A 23,760-nucleotide genomic window follows, 5' to 3' on the forward strand; every position below is an offset into this window, starting at 1 on the left:
TATCAAAAAATAAAAGTTTTCAACCACATTGACCAAATATCCCAAAAGCTATGAATTGTCCAGCAAGTAAAATAGTCTGGTCTTGTGAGTTAAATATTTTTCTTTCACTAGATATCTGTTTAGCATTAGACTTTAAAGTGAATACCAATTCTTAAAGACATTTCAGAAAGTATTGGGGAAAAAAATAATACACTAATTCGCATAGGCGGAGATAGACTTGGAGGTCGGGGGGGGGGGGAGAGGCGTATGATGATGATGATGATGTGAATACAGTGAAACTTTGGTTATGAAGCTTAATTCATTCTACCAACATGCTCGTTATCCGAATCACTTGTATTTTATTGAATCAAACTTCCCCATAGGAAATAATGGAAACTCGGATGGCTTGTTATGTGAATAGCTTGTTAACCAAAGTTCCTCTGTACATCATATAATGCATGTATAGGTTACTTGTGCACATCATCGATGTTGGGGGGCGTTGTGCTGTCCATGGTCTCCTCCCCATATCTCTGCCTATGCTTATTCATCTTTCAAATGCAAAATGCATGTAAAATAAATATTAATTAAGAATAAAAACATTAGACCATTATATTTCATAAGCATTTGTATACACATATATGTATATAGTAGGAACAACAAATATTAATTATTAAATGACAGCCCGTCAAAGGCCTTCCTTAAGCCATTGATTTTTCATACTCGTACCCGGTGTTTAATTCTTTTCATTCCGAATTCGGTATAATGCATGTATGTGTGTGTGTGTGTGTATATATATATATATATATATATATGCACATTTTATCACTGTTTAGTAGCTACTAAATTTTTATTTCAGACTGTTGGGAAAAAAATTGTGTTTATCATCATCTTAAAAATAATTTTTATTTTTTATACTTAAATTTAAAAAATGTTTTGATTGTTAGTTTAAGAGTATAAAACAAAGGATAAACCAAAATCAGCATTTATTTTAAGGCCTGCTTTTCATTTGAGCAATATAACTTTAATTTTTACATTGGGTTTACAAATATAAAGAAAAATATGCAGGATTACATTACCTTTGATGAAAACAGGGTGGTGACTTAAATACTATTTTCATAGTATGTCATCATAGCATATTTGTAAATATGTACATACCATATGGCTCACCTTTGTCCCAAAATTAAACTTTTAAACCATGTAGTGAACTATAAAATTAAAGTATATCATATCATGCAAAATATATTATTGAAAAGTATGTGCTTAATTAAACATCAAGTGTTACCTCCTATAAATTTTGTCGAGCACCATGGAATCAAACAGAGTGAAGTCTATTTCTCCAAAAAATTTTCCAGTCTGTTGAATGAGATATAAAAAAAGACCAGTAAGCATTAATGTCATAGATGTGTCAAATGCGTACAAAAAATTATTGAGAAAATTTTGAAAAAGGAATGTGCATTTCAGCATTTCATTTTGAATTGAAAATTCAGAATGTAGTTAATGCTCTTCTTGTTAACATATTTATGTTATTTTTTTAGCATATTATTTTTTTTAGAAATATTAAAATATATGTGGCATATGTAGAATACTTATATTAAAATTATGATTTTGAAAAATAACTAAATCTTTAATTGTGACTTTATAAAATAATAAAGTCACACTTTTGGAAAACTAAAACTGAAGCAATATAATATTTCATCATAAAAATGTTTTCTACAGACCACACCCATTTAAAATAATTTGTCAGTTTATTAATTTTCGATAGCATATCAATAATTGTTTAGGAGTACATCATTTTTGCTTTTTATCTTTCATATTAACATTTCATTTCCCGAATGTTTTTTTTAGAAGAAACAAAATATAAAATTGTATGAGCAGGTTTCATCATTTAAACCCACCTTTACATGATAGTAACATTCTTTTCTTCAACTTTCAAACCAAATTGTTGTGAGAACAGTGAGAGTATATTTCTTTCTGTTTATGACTAATAACCACTTAATAATAGTAAACTAGCATGATCTTATACATACCTTTATGTGCTGGAAAAACAAAGTACTTCTTTTAAAAGTAAATAGCCTTACCTCACTAACATAATAGAAGTCTTCTTCAAAATAAGTGCATTGGCTTGATTACACAGTTTGTATGTTCAAACTAAATTTACTGAAGAATAGAATTTTTTCTTGACTTTTATTTTATAATGGTTAGAGGTGGAAGCAATACAGAATTATTTTAAATTATTATGAGCCGCCCCCAAAAATCCATTTATGAACCAATCCTGAGTTTGAGTAACTATTATTTTATGAGTAAAAATTATTTTTATATTTAATAATTTTTTTTAACTTTTTATATAATTTATAAAGATAAATTAACTTTTTTTATTGTAGAATAAAAGAAAGTAATTGGAATCATGAATTTAAACAATGAAATTCAGTATAACTAAAAATTATTTTCCCATTGTGCTGTGTTGCACTCATTTCCGAAATTGGCATAGATGCACATGATAATAGAAATAACAAATGTTAAATATTTTGAAATGATTATAAAACCATGAAGCAGCACATATATATATTTTTTTTAATTTTTATGACACATTTGCGATAGAAACAGTTTTTAATGATCTGAGGCACAAAAATCTTATATAAACAGACAAATGATTTCGAAATTATAAAGCAATCTACTGAGAACAAATATTTGTGTTATACTTACATGTTCATGCGTTTCAGAAACAATGACGAAACCATTGCTGTCTAAGAGAAAACATTCCAGTTGCTGAGAAATAAAGTAAAAATAAAAAACAATTAAGTCATTTGAATGTCATCTAGACATGTTTTCTACTTTGTCACTCTCATTGAACACTTATACCATAGTATTTGCAATATTTGAGGTTTTTTTTGCAATATTTAGGTTAATGAACCGAAATATGATTTTTTTTGTTACTATTATTATCTTATGCCTTGAATTTAGGGCAAAAATATAAATAAAAATTCTGTATACTGTTTAGAATTCTGATTGAATGAATTTTTAAAACATACCTCATCGGTGCATTTATATTTGCATCCATGCATGCACTGCAAATAAAAAACAACAAAAGAAAAAACAAATATAATTAATTAATAGAATAGATAGACTTACTTTCTTTTATATATATAATGCATCAATATTTAATGTTAGATATAAAATAAATACAATGAATATACCTATTAATCTACAATATAGGCCTATATCATTTAGCTATAACTAAATAAAAGCAAAATTATTGTGAAAATATAGTAAATTAATCCTTCTTCTAACAAATGCAGTGCATTTGATCATGGAAGAACTCAAAATTGAAAAATGCAGAATTTGAAACAAATCTGTATCCAGTCGTGTAAGATAAACCTTGGATCTATCTTTTGGAAAAAAATGGTAGTGCTCCTAATAGCAAAATGTGAAAGTTGGTAAATCCAACTCTGTAATCAGGCAAAATAGAAAAAAAATATGCAATTAAAAAGTGGTAGAGCATTGTCAAATTATGAAGAATTAACATCAAGTAACAGAGAAAACATAACAGTAGCGCATTAAACCTCAGTGGAAGTTAGGTGTCTAACTATACTCCAGTGAAATGGCATAGCAGTAAAGCTAGCGAATGAAACTGCAGACTATAGCCCTGAGTACATGGGAAGAAAAGCCATTATAATACCCAGAGAGAGGAATTCCTGCTGAAAACATGTTTCCACAGCACCACCATATCATACAGTTTTAGTTTTTTCCAATTCACCATAGAAAGAATTATGGAAAAGGAGGTATAAACCCCTCCCCCCATATATCCACCAAAAGAGAATGCAATTTCAAACCATCTTTTTCATTATAATAGGTGGCTTGAACCTGTTGCTCTCCAGCATCGCAACACTTTGTATCCTTAATGTTTCGATTGTCACACCAATTAAAATAATCTATTTAAGGGTCATGATTTGAGATTGAGTATATATCAAAGTTTTCATTCAGTGCTCTTCTGATAATGGGCACAGACAGTGCTCACAACTCAAAAAAGGTTGAGAACTCTGTACTTCAGAACATTAATGTTAACATATTTTCAATCACACTCCATTATAAAGTTGGATTCATTTTCTTTATTTCTCCACTAAGGGTATTGCAATCGTTTGTAATAGATTCAACATGTTCACTTTTACTTAAACATTACATAGACATAGCATTTATAGTATAGTCTAGAACCTCTCTTTTACCAGCAGCAGTTAAAGAGTTAAGGACTTGTCTTTGTATTCTATATAAACTGAGATCACCAGAAAAAGAAGCAGCTCATAACATGAATCACTACTATGCACACAAATTCTGCTAAAATAAAAGAAATATACTTTGTTTTGCTAGCATTAGAATTTATTTACTGCAGTTTTCAAGGGTATTTTTTACTTTGAAATAAAAATTGAATTTTGAATGTGACAACTATAAATTAGAATTTTATTTAAGAAAATTAAACAACTTTGTATGCAGTGAGGAAACTTATGAAAAGTTCCAGTTGTCTGTTGTGAAATGAAAATTGTGGGTGTAAGCTCATGTTCTGCATAGGAGATTTTAATTTTAAAAACAAAAATTGAAGCCAATGGTGTTGCCAAGGCTATACTATGCACTTTATTTATCTTGTAAGAAAAAGAATTTATATTCTGTTCATAGTATGCACTGGCACTATACAGTAAAACCCAATATAACAATATTCAGCTGACTAAGAAAAAATATTGCTGTAGAGGAATTATCATTATACTGGGAGACAGCAATTTAATATGTATACAGACACGAGTACAGATATTTCCAAACAAGACTTGAAAAAATATCATTGTATAGGGATTTATCGGTACATCAAATACCGTTCTAGCAAGGTTTCACTGTGTCACGTTAACCGATTTTTTAAGTATCAATATTTTAGAGGGTGTTGAATGAATGAATGGGATTAATATTACTTTGCATATAAAAATTTCAAATATGAAATGTTTTCATAATGTGTGTGTGTGTGTGTAACTTTCAAAAACAAGCTAATATTATAAATCAAGATACCACTGTGCATTGTAATAGATGTTGATAAATATTTTGCAGTGAAACAATACATAGTTATTCTTTTGAAATAATCCTCCTGTTTCTTTGATGGCTTTGCAGGAGTCTCTGTTAATGTGATCATAGTTAAATTTTACTCTGACTCTGAAACTAATTCAAGTATAGCTAATCACGCATTATATAGGTATTATTTAAATACAAAATTATATATATATATATAAAAGTAACCACCACTGCCATTTTATGTACTCAAGGAATAAATAGATAGTCTCTTGTTTGAGACCAATTCTGAATCATTATTTGTTCATGTCAATTACTCAGATTTAAACCTATTATTTCTCACATTATAAGAATGCTGATAAAGTATATGAATAGCACTCCCCTAATAAGTGAGTATATTAAGTAACCAATATTTGAAATGTACTGTCGATTTACACTTCAACAGCTGCTGACTAAATAATTGTATGCATTAGCATCTCATGAAGAATTTAATTCAAATGCAAATAGTTTTCATTAAAAAATTGTTCTGCTTCCATAAATTTTTCTTGCATCATTAGTGTCTTACCTGCAGTGATTTGTTCAGTCACACTGGGAACATATACTTCCAAAGTATAGGAATAATTACAATGTAATTATTCATGTTTGTATGTGGTATATTCATGTACTGTTAAAGATTCATGTTTGAAAAATAGGTGAAAAAAATCAAAGTAAAAAAAAAGCAGCCAAGTTGAAAACTGCACATGAAATTCAACAAGGTAGCCTTTGCTGTATGATATGAGAATAGAAACAAATACTTTAACTACCATATTCCCTACCATTCCTGTAATGTTGAAGAATCTTTCAACAAATGATGAATGCTTAAACTGTACACCAACAACTGCAGCAGCTGCCTTTTCTTTGCCCTTTCCAAGAAAAATAGCCTGACTTGCGGTCACTAAGCTAGTATTTCGAGTTCCTAAAATATTAGATAAATACAGTAAGAATATTGGTTTAAAAAATATTGATTTTGAAAAGAAACATGCCTTTAAATTTCAGTAATATTTGGTAAATTTTGGAAGCATACCTTTTATAAATTACACAGACATTTTTATAATACTACGAGTATATGGTACATATGAAAATAAGCAATTGTGAAGTAAAAGCTTTTTGACATGAATTTTGATCCTAAATTTCAGCTAATAGCTACCTGCATCAAATGGCACAGAAAAGACAAAAGCAGAGTTATTAATATGGTAGAAATCTACTGCTCTTCTATAGAAAAGCTCATCAGTAGCTTTGGTGTGAATCTCATAAAATGGCCTATAAATAAACAGATAATAAAAAAGATAAACAAAAAATGCTGAAAATATGCTGCTTTGTTTACCTACAGTAATACTTTTTTCTAGATGTCTAGTCAATTTAAATAGACAATTGATCATCTTTGATCAATTACAATGATGAATTAGACATTCATAGCATCACTTGGAACATATTTTTTATAAGCTACAGCATTGTGAGAAGCAAATATAATTAAATATAAATTATTTTATACAGTTGACAAGAATGGTGCTAACCGTAAATAAGCAACAAATAAATCTAACTGTAGTAGTTACTAAACAATGAATTTAATTGATTTTAACATATTAAAATAATTTTCTTTAGTAAAATGGTATATACCTATCTGTGCTGTTACCCTTTTCTTCTTCAGTTCGATGATCTTCAAACCTCAGTAAGCCACTTCTAGTTGCAACAAATGTAGTAACAATGCCATACATTTTAATCATCTTTTCCCTGAATAATCCAGTTTTGAAAATAAAAAAAATAAAATAAAATAAGGTGCATCAAATTACCATTACAAAAAATGCTAAACATAATTGAAATTGTAGATGAAATGAACAAATTGGTAAATTGACATAGAGCCTAATCTTATCATCTTAGCAGTTAAAACACATGGAATATAGACAAAGTCTTAAGTTGTGATTTTAAAATGACAGAAGGAGATTTTCTTTTGTTGTAGCTTGAGCTGCATCAGGTATTTATGCACATCTAAGTATTTTTCTTCTTCTCCTTAGAGAATGCGGAAAGATATAAATATTTAGTCTTCTTTTTTTTTCAAAATTTATGCTTTGGACACCCTTCTATTTTTTTTAATAAAACAAAAACATGACAAATTGTAAAAAAGACAAAAACAATAGACACTGTAACACAAAAAATACATAAGTAAGTTACATTCACTTCCTGATCCCCAAGGTACTGTGGTGTCCTTCCAGTATAGTTGCTTTTTTTTTTATCATTTGGCTTTTTTTAAGTTTTCATTTCTTATTACTATGATATTGATAATATTGAATATCACTCAAAATATCTTTGCTAACTTTGAGTCAAGAGGTTAAGGAATTGTGAACACACACTACAAGTTACACATAATAAAACTGTGGCAGAATCATTGAATGAAAATATCAAAATATTTTGAGTCAGTGAAAATTGGAGGATATGAAAGATTGTTTTCCTACAGTTATACTTGATACAAATACCAAGGCCAAAACAGGCAAATTTCCAAACAAGATGGCTGAAAAAAGATACCCATAAAACACTTCTAGCAAATTGTGTGTTAAAGATATGGAAACACTATGTAAATAATTCCTAAATAAATATTTCTCATCTCTCTTTTGACCACTTTATGATAAAGGACGCAATATTGCATCCAAATGCCAGTGAAATAAATTCAAACAAGTTCTCTTTGTTCTCTGTCCTCTCTCCTCACCATTGGGAAGCTTTGTTGCAACCCTATGATTTTTTTCCGCATATGACAAATCTTTTTCATTAGAGTGGAAGAGAACAGGTTGGGTGAGGGTGAAAAGAGAAAGCTACTTTGAACCTACATTCTTATTAACTTATCTGTTATACTGTTTTACTCCTTCATTTGTTTTTTTTTTCTTTCTTTTTCCGAACATGCAATTAGGTTAGGACAAGGTTACCATATTTATCGCTGATTCGTCAAATAGAGAACATCCAAATTTCTTGCCAATCGCTTGTAAGTGAAGGGGCTAAACGTATATATATATTTTACACTATACACCTTTGAACAATAACATAAAAAATTTTTTAAAGTTTTTAATCACAAAAATAGTGTTTCACATGCATATTGAAAGCAATATATGTATAGTCGAATCCCGCTTTAACAAATACCGTTATAGCGAAAAAATCTCGTTTTAACGAATGCTTTTCTAATCCCTCTAGATAACTTTACACAGGAACAATGCAAAAATCTGGAATTCCTTTATAACGAAATTTCGTTAAAACGAAGTGATTTCTGCAGTCTCTTGGAGTTTGTTATAACGGGATTGGACTGTATATACCACTACCCTAAAAAAAGTAGCAAAAGAAGTCGCTGGAGAAAAAGAAATCAAACCGGTGAAGAAAATAACAGAAGAAACAAAGAAACTTATGAAAGACTGGAGAGAATTTCAGATTAAGAAGAATGACCCTTAATCAAAAGTGGAAGATGCAGAACTTTGCAAGACAGTACGAAAGCGGATTACAGAAGATGTCAGGAAGTTTAATTACGATATTGTAAAGAAAGCATTGGAAGATAATAGGAGCTTAAATCAGCGAAATGAAAACTGTGTTGAGAGAAAGGAAATTTTTGCACTAAAAAGGAAAGATATTAAATCATTAGTATTGTTGAGGAATTTTATAATACTCTATACAAACATGAAGAACAGGATTGGAACAAAGGAAAAGGAGCAGGAAGAAAAGAAAATGGAGCCAAATTTGTACAAGTAGCACATGTGCTGAAAGAGGAAGTGTATATAAGGCTATAAGATGTATGAAAAAAAGGAAATGCCCAGGTAGACATATTAAACTGCCAATAGACATTATTAAAGAAGCAGGAGAAGAATTTGTCAGTATGCTAGCAGCCCTGTTCACAAATTGTCTCACACAATCGGATGTGCCTGAAGATTGGAATAATGCAATGATGGTTCTTCTTTACAAAAATGGTGAAAAAGAGGATATGAAGAACTATCGACCAATGAGTCTCCTATCAGTAATTTATAAAATCTTCACCAAAGTGTTGACATATGGGCTTGAATCCAAATTGGATGAAGCTCAACCAAAACAACAGGCAGGATTTTGAAGTAGATTCAGTACAATGGATCACATCCAAACAATCAGGGAACTCATAGAGAGACACAAGGAATACGAATTACTATTGTGTATGGCCTTCATTGATTTTGAAAAAGCGTTTAACTCTGTCTTCACATCTGCTGTTGTTAAAGCTCTAGATGTAATTTGGGTAGAGAAGACATCAATATCATCAAGAATATATCTGACAAAGCAACTGCAATGATTAGTTTGGATAAAGGAAAAGCAAAGATTAAACTCGGAAAAGTAGTCACAGATAGGGTAATACTATTTCATCAAAACTCTTTACCGCTGTTTCAGAAGTAGTATTGAGAAAACTGGATTGGGATAAAAAAGGAATTAAAATAAATGGAGAATTTCTCAACCATTTGCGTTTTGCAGACGACATTGTTGTCATCCAGACAAACTAGAAGAAATGGCGAAGGCAAGTATTCAGGTAGGCTGAAAATGAATCTGCAAAAGACTAAAGTTATGTTCACCCCTTTGCGTTGAAGAGGACAATCTTGCTCAACAACACAGAGATGGAAAAAGTAGAAAGCTATGTATACCTGGGACAAGAAATTACCATGGACAAAAGAATCATTAATCAAATAAACAGAAGGATCAGGATTGGATGGAGCAATTTTGGCAATGCCTGAAAAGAAAAGTTTTTAACCAGTGTGTGCTACCAGCACTGTTTTATGGAGCTGAAACATGGACACTCACAAGCAAGATGATACAAAGGCTACAGACAACGCAAAGGAGCATGGAACGATGCTTACTAGGATCACAAGGAGAGACAGAAAACGAATCACTTGGATAAGGAACCACACAAAGGTATATGATATCATAGAAAGAATTAAACGTTTGAAATGGAAATGGGCTGGACATATTGCAAGAAGACAGGACAACAGATGGACCACAAGTATTGCAGATTGGTAGGGATTGTATAGTTATTAAAATAAAAAAATTAACTTTATATACAGACCAGACATCCTGTCCTCAAATACCCAATTAAAATGTTGTTGCACTGTCACTCTACGATATTTGCTGAGATATTTGAATTCAAAAATCAGAGAAAAGTTGGGGGGGGAAAGCATAAACTAATGGATAATGTCCTTGCTGTTCTTTCCCAATTTTTCTCTGATTTTTTAATTCAAATAACTTGCGATTATTGTGCTTAGAAACGTGAAATTTTTTTGTTGTCCTCAGGAGAGACAGGACACACCTTTTTAATTGGGTTTTTGAGAACAGGAAGGAATGTACATTACCACTTTAAGAAACCTTTCAGGACGAGAGTAATATTGTTCTATACATGATTATCATTATAGATAGTATTGTTATATGGAAGTTTCACTGTATATTAGTCTCATTCTATAATTTTTTCAAGCACATATCTAATTTTAGGTTCATGGATTTTAATATTATCAAAAAAGAAACTTCTGATCTTTTCACTGATGTATTTATTGATGTTCATTTTAATAACAATAGAGGTAAAAAAACAACCAATTAAAAGCACTCAGTACAACTGATATTTTTCCTTTTTAAGTCGCAAATAGATAATTATTTTGAGTGATATTAGTTATTTAATCATGGATTGATATTATATTGTTTAACCACTTCACATAAAAGCATTTGGGAAGAAATTTGGATTATTTCCATTTGACAAATCAGCGATAAATCTGGTAACCTCATCTTAACCTAGCAGCACATTAGAAAAAAAGATGGAGAAAGGAAATATATATATATATAAAGAAAAAGGATAATAGATAGGGTAGATAATAAATATATATATATATATAGAGTGTTTTTCACCCTCACCGTACATGTTCTCTTCTCTTTTGCTCTTACATGTATATAGTAGAAAGATACAGTATACGTGGGCAAGAAAATCACTATCAGGATATATAGAAAAAACAGGTAGGGAATTTTTTTACAGGGTTGCAATAAAGCTTCGCAATGGTGGAAAAAGAGGAAAGAAAACACAAAGAACTTGTTTGAATTTACGTCCTTCATTGTAAAGAGGTTATTATTAACTGATATTAGTTATTGTATATCTGATTGATCATATTGACTGGCATTAGACTGATTCCACAATCAGCTAAAATTTTGTAGTTTTGACAATATGAGCTAAAAATATACCATATACGTGAAACAATGTATTTCTTAGCATGAATAAACTTTTGATAAGACACTGGGAACTATAATAAGCTTTTATAGATGTGTGAATATGCTGGGGAGAATTTTATATAATTTATTTTATTAGAAATTTATATAACAAAAAACAATTCTTTTGAAGGTATACACTTTCTAACCACAACAGCTAGCAATTTCAGCAACATAAACTTCATGTTACCTGGGAAGCAATGCCAGCAGCAGACCTAGGGGGCTTTTGCATTAAATAATGAACAAAGTTAGTCGCAATAATTTATGCAAAAACAAAATTATCAAATTCACATAAAACAGTGATGTATCACTACCTGTATCAGCCAAGGAGGATTGCATGTACTACATATATTTAGTTTTCAGGCAAAATAAATCAATTGAAAATACAAGATAAAAATCCAATGTCACATATGCTACCAAAATGTAGCTTGATTGTTGTAATTTGTATGATTGATTGAATCAAAAGTATTAGACTTTATTCAGTGAACAATGCACTTGAAAGCAATAACAGTGCAAAACCTTTGGGAGGAGTTGGGTGCGGGTGTAATGTTTTTGCTTCTCCAAAGAAAGGCATTGAAGAAAATAATTATATAGTAGCTATAATTCAGAAAATGAAAAACATGCAAAGAAAAAAAGAAATCATGAATAACCTCTTTCAAAACTATATAAACAGCAGAAAATAGGAAAAATGATCAGCATATGTGGTGATTATCTATGCATGAGAATAAGGCTGCAACTGGTGGAAAAAGATAGGTCTGGTGCCTTGGGCAATGGCTTAGAGGGGGTGCAGAATTCACCCTTTAACTGCTCCTCCTGCATTACACTGGGGCACCAATGCCTGCTTGCCCGGCTGACAAAGTATTTAGTTTTGGTCCTACATGAGAGAATGTTTTATAAATACAAATCTTCTCTGACAAAACTACTTTGTTCTGATGAAAAACTTCAGTTTTTGAAAATATGGTTTAGTTCAAGCCAACCTGGGAACAAAGTTTACCATAGAATATAATACCAATATATACATAATATCAGCATTTATAATAGATATCATAATGGAATAAATTAAAAATAATGAAAAATGTAGTAAAAGAAGAAAATATTTAGTAGCATTAAAACATCTGAATTTACATATCATGAAGACCAGACTTGAATTATTCAATGACCATCAACGTATCTTTACATTATTAGGTGATAACAAAATGCTCAATGCGAATTTCACAAATTTTAATCAGCTTTTATGAGAAAATCAAATGGAAATAACAGAACTTTATGTGTTGAAGAGTGTCAATCAGGAAAAATTCAAAGAACAAAACTCAAGCAATGGAAAGCATTAAAGAAGTAAGAGGAATCATAATGGTTGATGTGTTTTTTATCTGGTTTACTAGAACATAGCAATAACAAGAACTAATGCATTTTCACTATAAAATTTACTAGTAAGTGATTAAAAACTCATTAAAAAAAGTTCAGAATAAGTGCACAATATATCAATACACAGGGTGATTCAAAACCTCAATGTACAAACTTTTAGGGGAGATAGAAAACATATTTAATACCCATAATAACACAATACATTGAAACAGAACATAAGAATGTATAGGAAACTACATAAATATTCATGAAAAGCAAAAATGTATAGAAACTTCACCAATATACAGGGTGATTCAAAACTCAACGTACAAACTTTTAGGGGAGATAGAAAACACAAAAACAAAACAGAATCACATAGGAATGTATGACGGGAAACCCCAACCTGATCAACTGAACGATAAACAAAGATGCAGAAATGACAAGCCAATAATGGGTGCAAAAACTCTTTATGTAGCAATACTTTACATGAGGACAGTACGTGTACACGTTAAGTTTCACAACAAGTGCTCAAATTTCTTACCAACCACGTCGCAAGAATCTCTGTCGCAGCTGCAAAGGTCCACGAAATGCTGAGTATTTTTTAAAAAGTTTGGCAATCAATGCATCGCAGTTGTGAAACATGCATGATTGCCAACTTTGGATGGTAAGAACTTTGAACACTTGTTGTGAAACTTAACGTGCACACGTACTGTCCTCGTGTAAAGTATCGCTAAATAAAGAGTTTTTCGACCCATTATTGGCTTGTCATTTCTGCATCTTCATTTATCCTCCAGCTGATCAGGTTGCGGTTTCTGATCATAAATTGCTATGTGATTCTGTTTTGTTTTTGTGTTTTCTATTACCTCCCCTAAAAGTTTGTATGTTGAATTTTGAATCACCCTGTATACATAATTGAAGTTCATATTTTGAATCATCCTATAGGAAAAATGTTGTCAGAATAGCTTCAAATCTACTTATTATTAGAATGATTGAATTTTTTTGATATGGGATAAAATTTAGTATAAAAAATGAAAGAGTATGATATTTCAGCTATTATACACTCCATACCCAGACCTTTTTTCTTCTCAACTGTTGGTTATAGAAACATATTTTCAATCAAAAACATCATCCATATAATATGAACATTTCAGATATGTCGTCTATTTTACCAGGGGATATCAATGTACTGAGATACAAAATGTAATTTTTTTATATGCTCTCCCCTGTTTCCAACTTCCAATTAGAAAGTTGTTGCGTTGTCCAACCTGAACTAAACAAAGAAATTCCATGTTTTTAAGTGCAATAGTCACTGGGAAAATGCCGATTAAAAGTGAAGGGGACATCTCAGAATTTAGAAAGTTTTAAAAACCGAAACTGCAAGAGGAGGTTTAGAATTTTTTCTTGAGCTTGTGTCTTAATATATGCTGTCCTTTCCCACATTTCAGCAATTTTTTAACTCAAGCATCTTGACAGAGCAACAATTTTCTAATTAGAAGCTAGAGGACAAGGGGAGGCCATATAAAGAATTAAATTTTTTATCCCAGTACATATACAGCCCCTAGTACAATAAATGGCATATTTAAAATGGACACATTATTTGGATACTTTTTCTTATTAAAAGTATATTTCTATAACCACTGATTGAGAAGAAAAAGCCTGGGTAAGGACTTTCTGGGCATGCTGTAGTTTGAAATTATTTTAATAAAGAGTAAATAAATTACTTTTACACACAAGGTTCTGAATTCATGAAATAACATGTGCGATATAAATATGGGGTAATCATGAATTGGTGTTTGGAGCCTCATTGTTAAAAATATATTGAGTCAAAGTGAATCAAATTTGATGTAAACATTATTAACACTTATGTGAGCGATTTTCAGCTGTAATATAAAATTGTTTTATTGTTTCTTTCACGTGCAATACCCTGTAATATTGTAACCTTGTTGCCCTTCTTGCTTTTTTTCCCCCCCCTCCCTCATCAAAAGACTAAGGAAAGGAAAAAGATCTAATTTTAACACCATTTCTTTCACCCAGTTTTAAAAATGTGACAAAAGATTCCAAACTCAGTAACTTTCTGCTGCTGGAGAACAAGTTTAAAAATTTCAGTCAGACAATGTTGGACTGAGATCTCAGTCCTCCTCTCAGCTTGTGATGTGTTAACACAATCTTTGTATATAACCTTGTATATGACGAAATCATGGAATTTCTTCACTTGAATTGTTTTCAAGTTCACCCATCGTTTTTTTTAGAAAATCAGTTACTTTAGGTTATATAGTCACTGATTTTCAAATTACTTTCAATATTCATACTTTTTTGTTTCCTTTAGAAACTGTAGGAAAGTATCTAAGAATAAATTCGGCACTAAATGAAAGACCTAACTTACTGGGGTAGCTGATGTTAATTGAATACAAAAACTGCTGTTCACAGTGGAGACACAGTGTTTGTTTTGTGTGTCTTTGTTGTCTTTTGGTCGTGTCTTCTGAAACACCTATCAAACTCCATTTGACATTGTAATCATCACCAGTTTTCATTGAATTCACCTGTATTCATTTCCCCATGCCATAAAGTTTGATCTAAACATTTCACTAGTAATTTGTCTGCAACAAGATTAGCATTAGAATTGAAAAGCATGTCAAAATGTTAGAAGAATTTGACTACCAATTATCCTTGCTGGCTAATAAAATGAAAAAGGTACAGAAACACACACACACCTTTTTATGCATCATTTTCTATGAAACCATCCACTGACTATTCTTGCGGATTCATCATTATTTATGTTATGTTTATTATCTGAGTGCAAGTAGAGTAGCACATGTAATATTATGCATTCTATGATATGATGGTACGTACGGGCATTGATGGAATATCCCATTTCTTATAAATATGGTCACTTATCTAAAATTTTGTGTATAGAAACATAATTTATGACATCTAATTGTTTTTTTTCAAACAAAATCAAGCTAGTTTTTGATGAAAAATTTCAATTGGACTGATCAAGTTGATTAGCTAAATTTTTTAACTGTGATTAAGAATTGATTGATTAAACGTGACAGCCCTGAATATAAAAAAATAGTACAGTAAAACCTGTCTAAATTGGACACCTACAGTTTCATTTAAATCTGTTCAAGTTAGAGAGATGTGCAAGATATAGAGGTACGAAGAAACATTTTACAGCACCATTAAAAGCCTTAACTTGTAAAATATGACAAGAAACTAACTATGTATACTCATAAACATTAACCTTTTAAATAGGTGTTGGAAAGTGATTGCATAGAAAATATCTAATCAATAACAATATTTTACAATAAATAAATTTAAATGCATTAATAAATATGTATTTTTGAGTGTAATAGCCATTTATTTTTTTTTCACTTATATAAAATCAATGTTTCTAGGAAAAAATCAGTTAAAAGGCATTGCTTTGTTCTATCGAAGGTTGAAAACAGCCATTCCTTTTATGTTGTTTACTTTTATGTTGTAATTCCGTTCACTTTCATGTCATAATTCAAGCAAAGCTACAATTATTTTTGGTTGATTCAAAGTCGTCAAACATTCAATAACTTCATTTTTCTTTTCGATGGTCAACTTTACGAAATTTTGTTCATGGACACTCACATACTGCAGCAGGACCATAAGGCTGAGATCTTTGAAGGGGCTTCCAGATCCGATTTTCACTGGCTGTGGAAAATCTTCACCTTCTGTAGTGAATTTGTAGTGAGAAAAAAACAAAAAAATTGATAAGAATTGTTCCGCACCCTCAGGCTGCAGTCCTGTAAGCCCCATTCTGTTGAGACCATGATTTTGCTTACTCATAATGCCAAGTTTAAATTTACTTGACACTTACAGGATATCAAAAATTATACTTTAAATATAGAACATTATTGAAGCCTGAATAAAAGTTTAAAATGCAGAGAGATAAAAAAAAAAAAAAAAAAAAGCTCAAGAAATATAGGGGTGCACAGCTGTAAGAATAACACCATAATCTGACTGTTGCATCCTATTTTGTAGGTTAACAATAACCTGTTTTTTAAATCTGCCAAGAGCAGGCCCGTCATTTAGGGGGGGGGGCAGGGGAAGGCCGTTGCCCCCCCCCCTGGCTTTTGAAAATACACAAAAATGGTATATATATATACAAATATATATATACATACATTGAGTACATGTGCTTTGCCCCCCCCCCCCCCGGAAAAAGTTGAAATGATGGCCCTGGCCAAGAGACAGGGAAACCTACTCTCACAACAAATTCATATACACTGTCAAGTATTCAACACTTAAGCAGATAATCAGCAGACAATGAGCTGCATCTGTCCAAGAAAAGAACCCAGAGGGTGTGCAATGTTAGAGATAGAGAGGTATCCAAGATATAGAGTATTGCGAACATGCTTTGATATAGGATTATGACCGGTTCCATTCAAAACCGTCCAATATAAGGAGGTGTCCAAAGTGACAGGTTATACTGTATTTTATTATTCCAGAACAAATGTTTTTTCTATGAAAGCCTCATAGTTCTGATAAAGTCAAGAAAAATTGCTGAAGATTTACTTCCACAAGGGTGGCTCTTTGTTTGTGTGACCCATGTGACCACATGCGTCCTCTGATTTGGAAAATTAAGACACAATTATTTGAAAAAAATAATAGCAAACAAATTTAGAAAAAAGTTTTGTCTGTAAAATTCAAACTATGCATGTATATATTTCATGGAATAATTTTCAGAAAAAAACTGTAATTTTTAATGCATATGCATGGTGTTTACGAACTTGCGAGTCATTTTACTGGTGTGGCTCATACACTGGAAGAGTGCCAAACATGTCTTGCGCAGTTAGCAATTTGTTCTTGAGCCACCCCTGTACTTTCATATGATTCTAACATATTTTTATTATCAGTTGCTTTCCAGTAAAATCAATTTTTAGTTATCATAATTATAATATTTTATGGGAAACAATTTGAAAAACATAAAACACAAAATCATAAAGTAACTTACTCATATTGATCATGCAAAATTGGTGAACAGTTTTTAGCATCAACATGTGTTGCTTTTGCATCAAATACTAAACTCTGAACCAGTGTTTTGTCACCTAAAATAATAAAAGCATTTAAAGTTTGTGAAATTGTGATCCTCATCTGATAATGGATTCATCATTCAAATGCTTTTACAAACAAAGTTAAAACTTGTGTTTAAGGAAATTAAAGATTTTCAATTTAGACTAATTTAGTCATAGATTACATTTTATTCATATTCAATATAATTTTTATCTTATTATAATTTAAAGGGGGGGGGAATCCATAAATGAAAATGAAATTAACAACCATAAGAAATTAACTAATGTTCAAAAAATTCTAATCAGAAAAATTCGTTAAAACTGTTTTGAACCAGAAGATTTAGAGACTAATTTACTTAACCTTTGCCCCCTCAGCCAAAACTGACTACTAAAAAGAATTTTTTTATTGTCAAAATGTCCTTTAAAAAGAATTTGTTTTAATTAAGTCATTTGGGTTAATAACTTTACTTGTGTCAGCTCCACATATGCGTACCTCAGGTCTTAACTTGCAAAAATAATAATTTAGAACCATTAAATGGAGCAAAGAGGTTAATACAAATTACATTAATATAACATGGACTCAAACTATGCACAAATCCTTAATTCAGTGGTTCTCAAACTTTTGTCACCCGCAGCTCCCTTACCATTAACGGCTCATCTGCAACTCCCCGGAATAGTTTTGCAGATATTTTCACTTATAAAAGAACCACTTTGAAGAGTAAATAGGCACACAAATCAATATCTTCAGCTCACTGCAACACCCCTGACAAAGGTTAGCGATGCACACTTTGAGAAACACTGCCCTAATTGCTCATAAACAATGATATTATGTACTAGTAATCAACAGATTTGCTCTTGATCAAGTGCAACTCATGAAGGATCCAAAATTTTATATTACTACATGAACAAAATTAAATAAAACAGAGCTGCTCAAGTAAGGCTAAGCTTAAGTGAAAAATGTTGAGACCCGTCTAGCTTGTTATCTTAGGCTTTTGTGTGCATGCAACTACAGTCAGACTTCAATATAATGTCACCCTTGGGGATCAAATAAAAAAAAATCATTAGAGAGTGAGTAAATCAGAAGTAAACAGGAATAGACCAATAAACACGTACATTAAAAGTGATACACAGTTTATCAATGTCTGACCAGTTGATTTGTTAGTTATCGCGGGAACTTTAAAATTTTTTGTCATAAAGCTAATTAAATAAAAAAATGTTTTGACAAGTACTGAACTAATATAAACCCATATTACTAGCATTCTATTTGGTTTCTTTAACCTGGGAGAACTCGCTGGATTTGCTAATGCACAAGAACTCACATGTGAGATTTTCTCTCGAATTTGTTACAATATTACAGTGTTACTTAACCATAAACAACACTTCTTTTTTCACCCTCCTTTCCTTAGTAATTAAAAGTGACAATTAAAATAATAGTTTTGAGAGGGAAGTGAAATATTTCACTGTGAGTTGCTGAGATCTCAGTGAGTTCTCCTGGGTTAATACATTTGCAAAGGTATATTTATAGCATTGCTGGTATAGAAATTCACATGCCCAACTTAAAAAAAAAAGTCCAAATCAATACTTTATATGCTAGTGTTGGACATGTGGTTGAAAAAAATACATGCCCAGAGCATTTCAGCAATAGTCAGCCTTGATATGGGGAGGGGCAGCAATATCCCAGGGTAGCAAGTCTGGAGGGGCAGGAAGTTTTAATAATTGGTGATCAAGATCATTATAACAGAACAAAGGCAGAAGAGTTTGAATGGACCACAGGTGGCAAAGCCATAAATCTGCCAGTGAACACAGATCAACAAAACATGGTAAAAAATTAGTTTTTTTGTGTGTGGTTTCCCTCCCCCCCCCCCCAAAAAAAAATTAAAAATAAATAAATAAAACATCATTAAGGGTTCAACATGTATGAAAATCAGTTTAAAATTTGTAAAAAATTGCAACAATAATTGTTAACCAATAATTGCAATTGCAAGTTCATCAAATACTTACACACTGGGCGCTCTGATATTGGTGGCCTTACAGACTGTGTACGCCATCTATACTTCTGTTTGTGTTGATTTTCTTCTATGAAATTTCTTATCACATCTTCAGGACTTATATATGGGTCACCTTCTTTTTGTTGACCTTCACAATAGACCCTGTAAAATAAATAATTTTTATAAATGTTATTTTGAATCTTACAAAAAATGAATAGCTAAATTCTGTTGGATGCAGATTGAATAAATACTACAAGTAAATAAAATTTATGCAAAACAGTTAAAGTTCAAATAAACTTACCAGTCAGGATGTACCCGCCAGTTATTTCCTCCAAAATACTGCTTCCCTGAAAATGTACAATTATTTTTATCAATTTTTTCATGACAACAAATTTCAATCTGTAATTATATGGCTCATTTAAAAAAAATGTCACAGATCATTTACTCGGATAAATGAAGTTAGAAAAAAAAGACTGGCATGCTTTCTCAAAGTCTGCTCAGCCTGGCAATAAGTTCAAATCTGTGAGGTTTTGGGAATGTAATTAAATTTTTGACAAGAAGAGAAAAATCTGCAGCATTTTGAAAAAATCATTCAGATTTTTTGAAACATTTTATAACTAATTATATGAAACAAAAATAATAATGGTAGCAGAATCATTTCCAAATCTACACAAAAAAAAACCATTTTTTTAGCAATCAATTCTTTTTTTGTAGATATGTTGGCTGATAATATTTATGATGAGGATATTAAAGGGAAATGAGGATCAGAAAATTCAGAATTTATGGTTTGAAAAATTGGTCCGAATCCAATTATTCCATGAAGAAATTTATATATTTTGCTTTAGTCCATACTACTCTATATGAAATATGTTGCTAGAGTAGCTATGCAGCTATCGTAACCAAATATAAAAATACATCAATTAGAAAATTAATAACATACTCACAATCTTCAGACCTAGCTTTCACTTCCATTTGTCCTTCTACTCTATAATGTCCGTATGGGTCAGGAACTGCAATTATTAAACTGCAAGACAAATTACAAAAAAGTAATAAACAGTGATATTACAGACAAAATGTATCACCAGTGATAATTTTTATATATTTTTCTCATTATGTTGGCAGGGGCATATACAGGATCAACCAATCTCTCATATTGATTACATCTTATATCTTAAAAATTAAATTATAAAAAAATTTAAATAATAAAAAATTTGAAATTTAAGTAGTAAAAAATAAAAATTTAAATTATATCTTAAAATTTTTATCAATCTCTCATGTTGATTATAATTTATTGATGGCTTACACAACAAAATGTGTTCAGAATCTAAAATACAGTTTTGGATTATCTAATTCAGAAATTCTTTATTGTACAGTATGCTTTTCTGAATTATTTACTTTGGTTTATTTTCTCCTTGACGGAAAATGAAATCTGGGGATGAAACAAATCAATTCTGACCATAATATCACAAATAGAAAAGATAAAATTTAATATTTTCACCAAAAAGCTATAAAATAAATATGCCTGTATTGAGCTGAAAAACTTGTTTTTAATTAAAGAATTATTTCTATTTTATGGAATAGTCTATGTACAGTATTAGAATCTGAATCAAATTATTTTAAATGACTGAAAAGCTTACTTGTATTTCATGATACTTACGAAAATGGAGTATCTTCCAGTGGACCATAATAATAAGAGTTGTTCCTGGTAACCACTCTTCTCTGGAAATAGAAATATATAATTCTAAGAATTTAAAAAATAAAAATGATATTGAAATTTTGTGGCATTTTAATCCACTTTATAATTTTATGTCCATATTTACTTTGAAATCAGTAACAAAAAAACCAGTATAAAATAAGAATACAAAAGTGTGGTACAGCACAAAATTAAAATATCTATCAAGTTGAAAGAAAAATAAATATAAATAAAAACTTTAACAGATCAACAAACTCAAGGGCATAAAATGACTATGAATGCAACACAACCAAAAATGAAATATTTTCAATAAATGGTGTACATTCGTACATAGAATTTCTAAAAAATACAGATGAATCAACAAAATGAAATTTATAAGTGTGAAAAAGCTACCTACCATACCATCTAGATGCACCTTAACAGGAAGCTTATTCCACCCAATACGTCTATTTATAGTAGTATTCTTCATCTAAAGAGATTGTGCATTAAAAAGAAACATTCATAATATTACTTTTCAATGTATAAAAAATAGAAAATAATGTTCTTTACAGATGAATCAAATCAATCTAAACTGGCTTTGATTTCTTCACATTTTAGTCAAATTATTATCTTATGAACAGAATAATGATGGTATATTATATCAAGTTAGGTACTAGTTCAAAAAAAGGACAAGAAAAAATAGAAATTAGCTACACTCTGATGCCTAAAAAAATTTTCCTTGAAAAATGATTCAATTCTTACCTTAAAATAAAACTACCTACATAACATACTTGTTAATTGAAAATTTATGACAAATATCTATATGGAAATGTAATTTATAAATTACAGTATAATTTTAATTAGGCATCAAATTGTCTTCAAATCAGAAAAGAAAGGTATGTGGCACATCCAGTGCCATCTTAACGCATGGGACAACCTGGGCACGGTCCGGGAGCCTCAAGTGCAGAGGGGTCTCATGAAAATGAAATCTGGTTCAAATTTTCAAGAGTAAGCATGTTAATTGGTAGGCAATCATTTCTAACCAGGTATGGGGAGCCTCAAAAAAATCATTCTACCCGGGGACCCATGATGCTCTTAAGATGGCCCTAGTCACATCAGTGTGGTTGCTGGAAATTTTTCAAAATTGTGCTTTTAATAACACTAGTGCTGTTGTACTAATTCAAAGAAATTCAGTAATATATTTTTGAATCATATTTTAAATAGTGTTTGTACTGCCTATTGATATAATGAAAGCAATTTTTTAAACAATTAAACAGTACATTAGACTTGAAAATGTGAACTGCTAAAATATAGACTAAATTTTTAAAGAACAATTTTAAGTATTTTATTTCAATATTTAACCATCAAATAAAGCTGGTCACATATTCTTGTTTTTAAAATTCTTTTTTCATGTGTCACATATCTTATTATGTTCCAAAGACTATTTCCTGTAAACTTGGTTATGCATGGAAATCTTTTTATTATTTTTTGAGGACTTTTATCTACAAAAACACAAACAACAATATGATATGCTATTTAAATTTGAAAAAAAAAATGTAAGCCCGATAAGTACAATAAATACAACTTTGCACAGGAAACTTACACATATATATATACTATAAAAAAAACAAGAAAAGATCACAAATACACCAGCAAAATTATTTTTTCTTACTTTTTCTTAAATTATAGCAAGGCAATAGATTTTATTTTATAAACAGTATTTGGTTTATAAAATATTTTTTCTGAAGTGTGTATAAAAAGCCTACTTACCAACATAAGAGTTTCATCAAAATCCTAGAAAGAAAATGATTATAAATAAATTTATTGGATACAATAGATAGTTTTATAGAGGTCTGTATTAAATCAAAAAAACAGGATGTTTTTTTAATGTATATACACTTACACGTGGTCCTCTATTATCATCCACCAGTTCCACTTCCGCCATATCAACACTACTGTATTCTGGTTTCAACATGTCTTGGAACTAAAATTTGAAATTTGAAATTTATTATGCACACATATACACTGCTGGCCACCGTAAATGCAACACCCTGAAGGAAGCATGCAAATAATATGAAATTTGCAACATGCATTAGCGGAGGTGAGATATGCAAATGATTAGAATTTCAGCGCAGACGCACATCACGCGCGCCTGTGGCACCACTTAAAAGTGCTATTCAAGGCTTGGAGATTTCGACGATTTGAAGTACGGCAATTGTGTTTTTCTTGTGGTTTTTTCAAAAAAACGATCAATTATGCCTCGTAGAAAACAGCAATCATCTTTTGATCAAGTATCCGAGTTCGACAGAGGAAGGATAGTGGCCTACCGAGATTGTGGATTATCTTTCAGGGAAATCGGTAGTCGTGTTGGACGAAACCAAACAACTGTAATGCGGATATGTGATCGTTGGATGCAGGAGGGTACGACGGA

At 30.8% G+C, this 23,760-nt stretch overlaps 1 protein-coding gene across 6 annotated transcripts in view; it reads right to left on the reverse strand.

The window, feature by feature from the left end:
- Nucleotides 1-23,760, reverse strand: part of stj (voltage-dependent calcium channel subunit straightjacket) — a 241,739-nt gene that overhangs the window by 33,666 nt on the left and 184,313 nt on the right. The window contains exons 20-34 of one of the 6 annotated variants that reach the window (XM_089233703.1): nt 23,233-23,313; nt 23,100-23,123; nt 21,748-21,819; nt 21,315-21,376; nt 20,602-20,681; nt 19,959-20,004; nt 19,671-19,819; nt 17,612-17,705; nt 11,477-11,509; nt 6,676-6,789; nt 6,206-6,318; nt 5,835-5,974; nt 3,009-3,044; nt 2,683-2,745; nt 1,262-1,332 (exon numbers count right to left, since the gene is read on the reverse strand). In XM_089233703.1, coding sequence (XP_089089829.1) covers nt 1,262-1,332; nt 2,683-2,745; nt 3,009-3,044; nt 5,835-5,974; nt 6,206-6,318; nt 6,676-6,789; nt 11,477-11,509; nt 17,612-17,705; nt 19,671-19,819; nt 19,959-20,004; nt 20,602-20,681; nt 21,315-21,376; nt 21,748-21,819; nt 23,100-23,123; nt 23,233-23,313 — 1,178 coding nt within the window. Of the gene's footprint in view, nt 1-1,261; nt 1,333-2,682; nt 2,746-3,008; nt 3,045-5,822; nt 5,975-6,205; nt 6,319-6,675; nt 6,790-11,476; nt 11,510-17,611; nt 17,706-19,670; nt 19,820-19,958; nt 20,005-20,601; nt 20,682-21,314; nt 21,377-21,747; nt 21,820-23,099; nt 23,124-23,232; nt 23,314-23,760 lie in introns of all 6 variants that reach the window. The other 5 variants (XM_089233702.1, XR_016192865.1, XR_016192864.1 and 2 more) reach the window with 5 other exon arrangements.

This window comes from Pholcus phalangioides, unplaced genomic scaffold (genome assembly GCF_987345545.1).
Source record: "Pholcus phalangioides strain wild (caught in Gottingen) unplaced genomic scaffold, Ppha-v1.0 ptg000007l_1, whole genome shotgun sequence".
Classification (NCBI taxonomy): Eukaryota; Metazoa; Arthropoda; class Arachnida; order Araneae; family Pholcidae; genus Pholcus; species Pholcus phalangioides.